General features: G+C 39.1%; 2 protein-coding genes and 1 long non-coding RNA gene across 6 annotated transcripts in view; 1 reads left to right on the plus strand and 2 right to left on the minus strand.

The window, feature by feature from the left end:
- The window catches only part of pcsk7 (proprotein convertase subtilisin/kexin type 7), an 8,755-nt gene extending 4,311 nt beyond the window's left edge, over positions 1 to 4,444 (minus strand). The window contains exons 1-10 of the mRNA XM_017031897.2: positions 4,313 to 4,444; positions 3,319 to 3,622; positions 2,966 to 3,187; positions 2,376 to 2,510; positions 2,037 to 2,202; positions 1,856 to 1,946; positions 1,226 to 1,280; positions 980 to 1,118; positions 775 to 875; positions 48 to 141 (exon numbers count right to left, since the gene is read on the minus strand). Coding sequence (XP_016887386.1) covers positions 48 to 141; positions 775 to 875; positions 980 to 1,118; positions 1,226 to 1,280; positions 1,856 to 1,946; positions 2,037 to 2,202; positions 2,376 to 2,510; positions 2,966 to 3,187; positions 3,319 to 3,576 — 1,261 coding nt within the window. The 5' untranslated portion in view covers positions 3,577 to 3,622; positions 4,313 to 4,444. The remainder of the gene's footprint in view (positions 1 to 47; positions 142 to 774; positions 876 to 979; positions 1,119 to 1,225; positions 1,281 to 1,855; positions 1,947 to 2,036; positions 2,203 to 2,375; positions 2,511 to 2,965; positions 3,188 to 3,318; positions 3,623 to 4,312) is intronic.
- Positions 4,445 to 4,471: 27 nt separating this feature from the next.
- Positions 4,472 to 12,294, plus strand: part of LOC103378269 (uncharacterized) — a 12,522-nt gene continuing 4,699 nt past the window's right edge. The window contains exons 1-3 of one of the 2 annotated variants that reach the window (XR_521491.3): positions 4,472 to 4,585; positions 7,707 to 7,855; positions 9,507 to 9,621. This is a non-coding gene — a long non-coding RNA (uncharacterized LOC103378269). Of the gene's footprint in view, positions 4,586 to 5,002; positions 5,825 to 7,706; positions 7,856 to 9,506; positions 9,622 to 12,294 lie in introns of those variants that run through there. The other variant, XR_003049522.1, reaches the window with a different exon arrangement.
- Positions 6,517 to 12,294, minus strand: part of bace1 (beta-secretase 1) — an 8,292-nt gene continuing 2,514 nt past the window's right edge. For all 3 annotated transcript variants that reach the window (XM_025054944.1, XM_025054943.1, XM_008309418.3), the window contains 8 exons: positions 10,984 to 11,072; positions 10,578 to 10,794; positions 10,098 to 10,235; positions 9,887 to 10,021; positions 9,692 to 9,793; positions 9,456 to 9,605; positions 8,634 to 8,805; positions 6,517 to 7,933 (listed from right to left, as the gene is read on the minus strand). In XM_025054944.1, the coding sequence (XP_024910712.1) occupies positions 7,695 to 7,933; positions 8,634 to 8,805; positions 9,456 to 9,605; positions 9,692 to 9,793; positions 9,887 to 10,021; positions 10,098 to 10,235; positions 10,578 to 10,794; positions 10,984 to 11,072 (1,242 nt within the window). In that variant the 3' untranslated portion in view covers positions 6,517 to 7,694. The remainder of the gene's footprint in view (positions 7,934 to 8,633; positions 8,806 to 9,455; positions 9,606 to 9,691; positions 9,794 to 9,886; positions 10,022 to 10,097; positions 10,236 to 10,577; positions 10,795 to 10,983; positions 11,073 to 12,294) is intronic.

Consider the following 12,294-nt stretch of genomic DNA (forward strand, 5'->3'; position numbering starts at 1 on the left):
CTGACCACCCCTCCAACTAAGGAAGGGACGGCCTGGCAGCAAAAGGCCCCCCATCCCTGCTGCCAGTGGGGCAGCAGCAGACGTACCACTGTGGCTCGCTGTACAGCCCGTCCCCTGCTGCATAGACCAGTCTGATGTCACCTACGGAGGTAATTGAAATGAAACCCATGCACTGTTGGTTACCTTGGTAATGTGTCGAATTTACCGTGTATTTGTGTATACACTGATAATACAAGTCTGTAATACATGTTTTAGCTAAAAAACAAAACGGAAACGGTTGCATGTGTTGTAGCTGATTGAGACTCTAGATACTGACTTGTAAAAAGAATGTCTTTTACTCTACTATCTACTACTCCAAAAAAGTTTGCATCTACAGTAAATAAATAAAAGCTTTGAATAAAAAGAACCGAAACCTTCGAATTTAAGGGAGAAAGCCACAGTATACCAGATTATCACCCACTAAACCAGTATAACTTACTCATCTCAATAACCTTGATCTGATTCTTGAAAATGTATATGAAAGAAAAAAAACAATAATTTGAAATAAGTTTCAAATTATTGTTTTTTTTTCTTTGTTTTAAAACATTTAAACACCATTTAAAATAAAATAAAATTAGTTCTGTATTGTACTGTGAACAGGCATGTAGGATGTAGGAAATAAAGTTAATTTTACCACTGTCTTTGGATGAATCATGGGCTGTGTGGTCCCACAAGGCATGTTGTGTGTGTGTGTGTGTGTGTGTGTGAGAGAGAGAGAGAGAGAGAGAGACCTACAATGCTCCTCAGTTTGCTACCCCCACTGCTAAAAGTCACAGCAAGCATCGCTGCACATTCCTCGGCATAAAAGGGCATCCTGCCGTTCTCATCAACTGCTCCTGAAACACACACACACACACAAACATACAAACATTACGTGCACCCATTTACACTCTGTAGGATGAGGTACATACTCCTGCCACGTGGTGTGTGTCATTCTAACCAACTGTGATGGTGTAGATGGAGTTGGCGTAGCCATCATAATTGCAGTTGTCATTGTACTGGCCTCCATTGCCACTAGCAACAACAAAGATGCTTCCAAAGCCTCGTCTGCCTGCAATCACCCCGTGCTGTAGTGCAGCCTGTGAGGGAAAACAAAGGCAACAGTCAGGGCCCAGGAAAAGAATATCAGAGAGACACTAGATTTCTGGAACTGAAATATTATTAATATAAAAACTATCATTCCAACCTTTCCCAGGGGGTGAGGTCCGTCGACAGTGTGACCATCATCGTCTGGACCCCAACTAGTGATGAAGTTGAGGTAAGTAGGAGAGGTAAGGGTGGACAAATCAAGTAAATTCTAAATAACATCAGATTTTAAACTTAGTGATTATTTATTTGTTAGCCTTCTGATCCAGATCTAGTACTAAACATGTACTCTTATAAAGACTGAGGACAATGAGCTTGTGTTATTTAACTTTAAACCAACTTCCTGTCAGACGAATCCTAGATCAAGTGTTTTAAGAATATTGTAAAGAAACTGGATTAAAGCAGCTTTTTCATTTCTAACCCAACTGATGCTGTATGAACATACCAGTTGTGAGTACTGTTCAATAAAAATCACAAAAACCAAAACAAGCCTCAATCTAAAATTTGGGTAAAAGTATAGCTCAATATCAACTATGCACATCTGAAAAAGCTGTCCCAAATCATATTTTTAGTATTTGAACAGCATCTGGTTATTTGATATGTTTAACAGCTGTAGCTGGTGTGAATGCTATAGACAGGACCTCATACAAATAATCTTTAAAGTTATATTAATATATAACAATATCAATCATGTATGCATACACCAGGTAAAAGAACAATGTGTGGTTACCTGCAGCTGTAGATGTCATTCACCTGGTAGTGCTTATTGAAGGCTATGGCCTCCAGGCTATCTGTCAGTGGTCCATCCAGAACCCTGATACCTGATGGTACAAACCCAAGTTTTACACAACGTTTCACAACAACTAAGGTTCTAATCCTGGTGTTTTCAGATTTAAGTCGACCGTCCGTACCGGCCACCTTGCTGCCAAAGGCTACCCCCACAGCACAGAAGCTGTTGTTGGGCACAGCAGCGATTTCTCCTGCACATCTGGTCCCATGGTGATTGTCACTGTGAGTATCGGGGTGAGGCATGGGATCTGGGTCATTGGAATTCAGGTCAAAACTGCCTTCTGGACTCTAGGTAAAATACAAAAACACAAACATCAACACTACCTCTCCACTGGGGTCTTCTTCCTTTTCTCCCATCTTGCAGCTTGATCACCAACATCTCTTATCCAATATCTTCTCTTCTGTTAAACCATATCTGCTCCTCTGATATATTTTACTACTTTTTGTGCTGTGTGACTTACATAGTTGGGCTGAATGTCTGGATGTGTATGTTGCACGCCGTCATCAACCACAACCACTGTGATCCCTTGGCCAGTTACGTTGCGCTCCCACACTCCAGTCAAGTTGACATCCATTCCTTTTTCTACGTCATTGTGCTGCGAGGGAAACACAGAAAAGGAAATTGTTAAGTTAAAGAAAAATCTTGTAAGAGGAAGTTTGACAAGGCAGAGTTAAATTAACCCAGGGTTGTGACAGCAGGTCTGTGATTGGCTGCTTTTTAAGTTGCATCAGTAAATTTTAATAAAACATGGCATTTTTAAACCGAGTCAAGTTACATTGGTTATTTTTAACCTTAGCTTTTGGAGTAGAAGTGTTATCAATAATTCTGGTTGTTGGTTGGTGTTTAAGTCACTTCTGAAAGCTTGGATTTGAGAAAACAGTGTTAAAACAAGTTAGCAGAAGGCAACGTGGAATGCAAGTTTCCACGTTCTAGGGTAGAGAACAAACATGTTACCATGTTTGTTCTCTACCCTAGTGATCAAGTCTCTATCAGGGATCATGTGAATGTGCAGTTTAAATTTAATACATTAAACGTTAAATGTATACTGACCAAATGCCACTGTTTAGGATACTCAGGGTCATTGAAGATGATCGATCGCTTTGACCGCCTAAGAGTTTTTTCTCGGGAAAACCACAGGACGTGGGGATGGGATGCTAGGGAATCTTCAGCAACCCCAACAGAACCAACACTAGTCTTCACAGAACACAGCAAGAAGTGGCCACGCAGTTCTCCAATCTGACCCAAATTTTGTAGTCCTGCCTGCTCCGCTACCTGCAATGATGATCAACACACACACACACACACACACACATATTTTATATATATATATATATATACACACACACACACACACAGTATGTACAGTAACAGAGTAAATGATAATAAAATTAGCATTTATGTACCCTGTTGGCTATTTCTTCCAGTGAAGTTGAGCTTTGGCTGCTGTCTGGATCTTCACTGTATGAACCAGCATGGAGATGGACAGCCCACGATTCACCTGGACCACATGTCTGTCTGTCATGAAGTAAGGAGTACTCAAAAGGGACTGATGGTAAACCAAAAGGCAAGATGTTCAAGAGCAAAAGGATTGAGGCTAACAGGAGAAGGATTGGTAATTTGAGGAAAAATAATGTTGCCATAGCCACAAAAGCATCATTCATGGACAGTCATCCAGTCCAACCAACTCCTCCTTAAATGGACAGGAACCTGGGCATAAGGCAATAACAGAAAAGGGTCATGTTAGTTGTCAGATGAACCTACAAATCCCATGTCCAAATTGGTGGTTTTTCTATAGAAATGCATTTTAACTGCTTCTTAAAACCACCTCTTGTAATTTGATTCAAAAAAATCCCCCATGGTACACTGAACACTTTTCCCCCTCCCACTCTCTAAGAAACACAAACATTGTCATGACAATAACCTAGTCTCCTCTTTTTCCATTCCCCCGTTTTCTCTCCTCATTTTGTTATTCATAAATCGGCAGACTTCTTTTAACATCCAATACTGATGATAAAGTTGTTCCTACAACTCTGATGTTGGCCCTTCAACGCCCTGTGTGACTGTACTAACAGTAAATGTCAGTCACCATTTACTATTAAACCTGGATTCGGCAATATTATGAGAGGCACACCAGCTTCAAGCAAATATATATGGGGAAATAGTCGATACCGACCCAACGATTTGAAGAACCGCGAAATAGCTTAAAAGGAAAATTCAAATCATTTCAAAGATTTTCATCTTACGAATCAGACCTTTCAGATAATCTCCAACGCTGTCGTCGTAAAAAGTTTGAACACGTTTTATAGAACTAATAAACGAAGACGCTGTTTAATTCTAAGTAAAGTAATGTGATAACTGATGTTTCCTATATAGTTACAATAAGCTATTTTATCTTACCTTTATGACATGTTCTTCGTTTACTGATTTACTATTTGTCAATTCTTTAAAAACAACCCGTCCATCTTACTTCCGCGTTGTACAGGTCACAGTCACAGATGAAGTGCAACAACGTCACCCAGCAGCTGCGCAATGTGTCCTTTCTTCTGATTGGTCCAAAGCAATAACAGGAAATACACAAAAGCCCAGCACACCCTCTTTAGTTAAAACTTATGCGGATTTCTTTCGGTCAGTACAGATTTTCCTGAAGGAACAAGTGTAAAAGGATAACATGTAAGTTATAGTTGTAGCTTCTGTTTAACTTTCATAGGGGTACTTACAACCGAAACTGCTGGTTTATATTTAAAATAAAACCCCAACATGTGCGGTTCATAAAACAACTGTAAGGCAGCTTGTGAATTTATAAGAAACACGTTCAATTTATCAGCTTGGACATTAACGCCTTTGCCGTTGACGTAGTATCACAGCCCACAGCTTTGAACAGAACTCAAACACATTCTGTCTTTTCCTCCAAAAACAGAAACACTGCCCGTGAACCATGGTGCGTTCAAAGCACTGCATAACTGTCATTTAGACGGAACACCAGTGCAATAACACATGAACACAACCCAACACTCCCAGTACGTTACAGATTATAGCCGTAAATGTAGTGTGCCGCATAGAAGTACTGCTGGTGTGCTATTCGTAGAAGGTAGGTTCTATAACTAAATCACAACAGAATAGTGCAGTGAATGGCTTATAAAAGACCAACGTTGATAATGTCCCGAGGCAGATATATTAATACAATTAATTGGAGTTAATTTGTTAATATATTTATTTGTAGGAGGTCAAAGGTCAATATGATCATGCTTGCTACCAGGAACAACAAACAATCCACATTGTATTTGTATTAAGTAAAGACCATAGATTTGTATGTGATATCTGTGGTGTCAGGGTTGCAGTGATGACATAAACGCAGGTCCTTTTCATGAGCCCAGAACTTTCAATGTACATATTTTAATTTCTCCGGGGTTTGAAATTTCCACGAGACCAGGACAGGAGTTGTAGTCCTCCACTTGTTCCTATGCTTCTATAACGGAGTCAGTTATTGGCACTATAAACTATTATATATACCAAATAATTTTTTGTCCAGTTTTTGTCCACAGGCCATCCCATTTATCTTTAGTTATGGTGCTAACAACCTAGACTACTGAGGGAACCATGATACACTGAGTACTCTGTCCTCCCCACTCTTCTAAGAAACACATACACATTAATTACTGTTTGGACAATGACCTTGTCTAGTTCTCGTTTGTCATGTTCTTATCTCGCCTTGTCACTGTTGTTTACTCCCAGCTGTGTCCAGCATTTGAGTCCCTCAGTCCGGTCTTGTCGTCCAGTCTTTATCCAGTCCTAATCTTTTCTTTTCTGGACAGATTGATAATATCTTTTATCTCTGCTGCTTAGACTCATTCTATTTTCCAATTATTTTTAACAAAACAGTGAGACAAGTTGACCGTACAGAGGAACAAGGTAAACAATGATCTGTTTTTTTTAAAGACCACCATTACACCATCCGTCATATACTTTATTTTAACATCCCATCTTTCTTTGTTTATACATTCTCACTTTGAACATTGAACATTTTCTCTTTGTATTAGGGACTATTAACAATCCCATATTAAATTAAAAAGAAGAAAAACAAACTCAAAAAAAAAGAATCAGAAAAAAATGTGACATGTAAAATCATTATCAAACTAATCAGACCAGGTTTAAGTAGGACACACGGAAAAACGCAGACACATCAACCCACCACCCCATCTTGAATGAAACCTTCTATTTTATATATATATGTATATATATATATACACATATGTATATATTGAACTGTCACTTTTCATGAACATATATTTATTTTATTTCATCTCTCACCCAAATATTTTTATCTTTTACCATATATTCTGCATTTTATATATATATATATATATTTATATATGCCTCTCTCAGCTGCTCTGTCTGATGTGTGCTTCTCATATGTCCAGGAGTTTCCAGTGCTCCTTTGCTCCTTTTCTTTCTGGTACCATTCATATCCATATTCTGTCAATTCAAGTGAGTCACCAAGAACAAAAAACATGCTTTCATCACTCCATTCATTTACCTCTTCCACTAGGACATTGGTTTACGGGAAGAAAGAATAAGACCTGAAATAGATCACTTCCATTCACCATATTGGGCTCGCCTGCTAATTAATTTGAAATTATTGGAAGATGAAACTGAAGGACTTGAGTGAGCAGCAATTGTGTGTCGCCACTAATGTGTTGATGAGGAAGTTGTACTTCGTTCTTCTCTCCATTACCACGGTTCCCCTTGTCACACTTGCGGTTTCACACGTTTACTAAAATTGTGTTCGGTACATGCCTGTACTTGTACAGCATATTAATACTTGCACTGTTACAGCCCTAATGTACACAGAACGCAATGTCTTTATTGAGCCAAGAGTCGCAGGTGCCTGTCAAATATATATACACACAGTCTTAAGAACACATTAGCATACAGCATTGAGCTCTTCAGAGTATAACTTAATGTGGGGATCTTTCATGTCAAAGTATACAATTTAGAAAAATTAACTGTTAAGCTGTATGGAAAATACAAGTAAAGACATTAATGGAATTCTTGGCAACACCAGCCTCCCTCTCTTTTCACTCTCTGTCTCTCTGTCTCTCATCTCTCTCCCCAGCTGGTGGCCACCACATTTGGTTTTGCTGTTTTTGGGTTTTTATATATAGTAAAAGAGTGTCTCCCATCTTTGTCACGTTCCATTTAGCCAAGTTATGAATAATCTGAATGTTTAGGCAGGTGATCTTGAATTGTCATTGTTATTTTACATCTATGGGACACCGATTAATCTCATTAAATGCTAATTCATGTTGATCTGTGATCAAATCAGTTGTTATTCATTGATTATTCATTGATATTTTCTTTTAATAAATGCTGTATGTAAAGTCGGAGGCATGTTCAATTATTATCTTCTGTGATGTCTATGCCATAGAAATCAGAACTGTGGAGCCACCTTGAGGGTTTAAACACAAATTTTATTCTGACTTTCTTCTTAAATTCAAAGCTCTAGGTGGGGAGCAATATTCAAAATCCAAATCTGCTCTGTATAGTTTTGATATAAATTTTATACAATACATAATTCTCTTTTGTTTGACATTTTCCCACTTTCTGAGGACACTGATGCATAGATGGCATCGATTGCTAAAGTCGACGTTGTCATGCGTTACAGTCTGTATTCCCTACCATTTTGTACGTTTCCTTTCATCACATCAATACTCAACAGTCTCAGCATTGTTATAAGATTGGCTTGAACCTTGAACCTTATTTGTCCTGCTCTTTCTCCACTTCATTTCAACAGTGATATATCATCAGCAAAGTCTCTGTGTGGGTTGAGGAAGCGGTTAAAATGCCACTGGCACACCATGAGACATAAAGGCAGCATAAAGAGAGCACAGATTCCTGCCATGATGTAGGCAATTACCATGAGCGTGGACTCATCTGTCTGAGGTATGTTGTAGCCACAGTCCTCCAAAGCAACTCCGTGAAAGGGACCCTCTACAGAGGCTGTGCGAAATTCATCGTGCACTACAAGTCAAAGAATTGTACTTTTTAGACACTAGCAAAACAAACGCCAGCAAAACAGATATTCTGCATAGTTCTGATACAGTGCATTCAATTCAAACCAGTATCTGGTTCTTTAGCATTTCTGAATAACTACGCATGACATATGACTACACATTCTGAAATTAGTTTTTATTCTAAAATATATAAAAAGGTTATATTGCTAGAGACTTTTATACAAGGTCTCAGAATGTTTACACTTCACTGTTTGTATCATAATGTCATGTTTGTCTCACCAAAATCGTTGAGGTTATCCAGCCTGATATTTAGAAAATATATAGGCATATATGGCATATATAAATAGGATACACATCCATCTTGTTAGGTTTTTGTTTTTAAAAAAGTAAGTAAGATCATAAATAATTGTCTGATCTGTCACTGTGTGAAACAGTGCACTCTGGTGGATTCATAAGTAATTACTTAAGGAGGCTGTTACTTCCTAAGTTTACACAGTAATATTCTGATGACCCCATGGACTCTCTTATAAGTTCCAGGTCATAAGGCTAGGTTAGGTTTAATAAGAAGGGGAAACCTCTAGATTTTGTTTGAACAAACATAGACTGACTAATTCTTACATGCTGGACCTTTACAGGCCTGTTTTATTCTTAGTATTTATTTACCTAGTTCTGATTTGTTTTTTTCAATTGCACCTCATCATCCTTACCGTGGCACGTGCTAACTGCAAAGCCAATTCTTTTTCTCTCCCGGTCAAAAACCACATAGAAGCCTTCCATAATGACAGCCCCCATCACTGTACCAGTGTTGGACTGGGACACAGCAAACTTATAACAGTCCTCTTGGGCTGAAGCCACATCCTCTACTGGTCGCAGGTATTGCTGTCATGAAGAAAAGATGAGACAGACGTTAGATTTACAATAACACAGGATGTGACCACCTTGTTGAAAACCTTGTCACAGTGTTTTGCTAACTTAACTTTATTGTAAGAGATGTGTCATGTTGCTTAATTCACTTTGTAATTTTGGGTAAATGGTATAAAGACTTTATTGGTAAGGACTGTATTGTAGAACAATGGATTGGCTGGTTGGATGGGGTGAATAGTGACAGCTGAGGACTGACTTACGAAAGCAATAGCAAAACCTGACACTTCCCTGTGATTAACATATATCATATCATACGTCATATATAGAAGACATTCTAGACTACTACTATAACCAATGAATCCGATAGGCCGATATTGTCCAAAAACGTAATTTCCAATTCCAATATCAACCGATATAGGCCTGGTAATATTTATTTATTTTTCCACTGTATGAGTATGAGGTTAATTAAATGAGCTACAATGCTGCCATCTAGTGACTTTCTTTTTAATATACATCCATTTATCCCCCAAACTATTTTCAGGACACACATCATTTGGCGAAACCCAGGCATTGCCTTATTGGGTTTTCATTATCGGAGGAAAAACCGATACAAATTCTTACAGATATGACATGATATGCTTATATCAGGACAATAATATTGGTACCTGCGGGAGAATGGAGATTCTGAAGGACTGGTTGTGTTTTTCACTTATCAGGTACAAAGAGATGACTGGAAAGATGTGCCAGGGTGTCGTGCCCGCCTGCCAACATACGAGCTGCTCTCCCAGCCAGAATCCAGTGGGAAACTGCTCTGTCTAGAAAGAAGAGCCGGTTAGTGTATATTTTTATATTCCACAAAGAGTATTTTTTCTGTAACAGAAAAATGTTTGTCCAGACTAACTGAAGAGGCTGCTTCAATGGCCTTGATTGCTGCCTGGAAAACCTTTCTGGGCAGCCGGAGATTGGTGGTTCCACTGTCCACAATACTCTTATCATAGTTGTACTGTTGAAGACAGACATAGTCAAAAACAAAAACAAAAGAATGCATACGTTTCAGTACCAGTGACTATATCCAACTTGGCAAATCCCATTTTACCTCTTTACAGTCCATGTTTAGGTCCCGTCCATTCACCTCGATACGAACTATAATAACTTCATAGTACCATTCCCTGCGAATAGGAGTGTACCACAGGTCTCCTACATACAGTGACGGGTCCACTCCTCCAATGATCTAGACACGGACGAAAGTATGATCAAGCACCGACATTTGATACATTCAGCATGCTGCCTGTGTCGTCGTATCTTACCATGCTGCCACCAACAGAAGAACTGCTCAGGGTGTAGTTTTGGGTGAAGCCAGCTCCACACAGCTGGAGAGAGAAAATGTTGGGAACACGAGTCTGACGGACCAGGGAGTCGAAGAAAGGCTCCAGTGTCTCATCAGGCTGAAGAAACACATGAAGAGAATGGTGCTGAAAAGATTGACCTCCTAACAACCAAAACTATGTGGCAGAATTAGCAGCAATTATCAATGAATTACTAGCCAAAATGCTCTCTCTCTCTCTCTCTCTTGGTCTCTCTACCAAGCCTAGGGCATGGCCACAGTCACACTGAGACACTACACTGTCATAAAAGTAGTACAACAACTACAACAACTAACTGATTTTCTCCACGTCTACTAATTAAACTAATTAATGCTGTCATCATGTTGACAGGAGGAACGACATGGACATACAGGTCTAAACTAGAACTTATAGTAACTGTCCTTGGTTATACACTGTCCTTACCCGGGCTATATTAGCATAGGCCAATCCCAGAATTCCCTCCCAGTTAGATCCATTAATGAAAAAGCGATCAGACTGGGTTATAGCAGCGATGTTGGTACGCAAAGTCACATTGGGACCATATGGGACAGAAACTAGGTCGGTCCCCAGTTCACCCTCCCAGCGACCCTGTGTGTTGGGAACGTATACACTCCTGCCAAGATCACAATATGAGCTTGAACTGTGAATGGAAGAGAAGAATTAATATCATTATTATGTATTAACAACAGGCAAAAAAAAAACTAATATAGAAGGGTTGTGAGTTAAATTCCAAAGTTGCCTTTTAGTAGCTTTGCTCTTAATTGTAATTGCAAAACCTAAAAACAAAAGGCAATTCAAGTTTTGATCAGTATCATCAGTTGGTACTCACAGGGAACGATGGTAGTATCGATGCAGGAAGGGATGAGAAGCTGCTCCAACAGCAAAATTGCTGCTACCTGTGTCCACCAGGATGTTAAACTAATGACATAAGGAGACAATACAAGATAAAGAGAGAGGTTGAAGAAGAACAGCCACATATTTCAGTGTGAACATGACCTTTATTTTTCACAAACGATAAGACTTTGGCCTTAGGTATCGGATTAGATGGGCTATACTTGTTTTTTTATATATATATTGCATCATGGAATTTTGACCAATAGCAGGTAACGGACTCTTAGCGCCCCTACTGGCTGGATGCTGACAATCATCTCTTGTAGCTCTGAGGAGCAGCGGATAATATTGTTATTTCTCCGAAGCTGAAGCTGAACACAGCTGAATGGTCAGGGTCTGGATATAAGGAGATCACCAAGCCTCTGGTCACCTTCTGTGTTATTCACACTTTTGACTGCAGTTGCAGTGTGTCTTGCGCTGATGTAGTAATCTCGTGGTTGGATTACTACATCCTGGATTTTGGGATGCTTGTTATCTTTGCTTTCTCTTTTGATTTACCTGGTCCTTCAGCTTATTCCTTTATTTAGACCAGCATCTTGTGTTTGTTTTTCTTTGCAAACTGCTGTGTATTAATAATTAACACTCTAGTCTGTGCTCTCTATCTAAACCCCCTTAAATCTGACTTTGTTGCCCTCCTGTCATTCTAAAAATAGCTTTGAGTTTACAGTACAAAACATTTCATCAAGCTTAAATACTGTTCCACATTTGGACCATAATGGTTGTTAAACCTTTGCCCTATTTTTGTTATTTTATTTTTCCAACAATCACTGCCTGCTAATCATCATCTTCATCACCATCTTCAGCTGCTCCACCAGCTGCCACTAACTGCCTCCATCTCCTGAAATCGGTTCATTGTACAACACTCACTGTTTTGTGCAGAATTATTATTAAATGAAACAAAGGAAATTAACAGGTTAGTCACGTTAATTAATTCACAGAGACTTTAATGCGTTCTGTTTATCCAATAATTCCATCGACCATGCTTGCTTTATTACATATAGAGGAGTTTACCATGTCAATGCCCAGTATCTGTGTCGAGGCTACACCTGACGGTCACTCCCAGTAATCATCAGACCAGCATCAATGAGCACAGGGCAGTGAGTAAGTCAGCAGACAGACAGAGTTGTCAAATTGATTGACTGTAGACTGAGTTTTTAAATTAACTCTGGAGGCATTCTACTGGACTGCATCAACCTGCACACCAACTCTGAGGTGAACTTTTGAGTTATACTTTAACATGTGTTCCAGC

Source organism: Cynoglossus semilaevis, chromosome 4, assembly GCF_000523025.1.
Source record: "Cynoglossus semilaevis isolate Cse_v1.0 chromosome 4, Cse_v1.0, whole genome shotgun sequence".
In the NCBI taxonomy this organism is placed as follows: Eukaryota; Metazoa; Chordata; class Actinopteri; order Pleuronectiformes; family Cynoglossidae; genus Cynoglossus; species Cynoglossus semilaevis.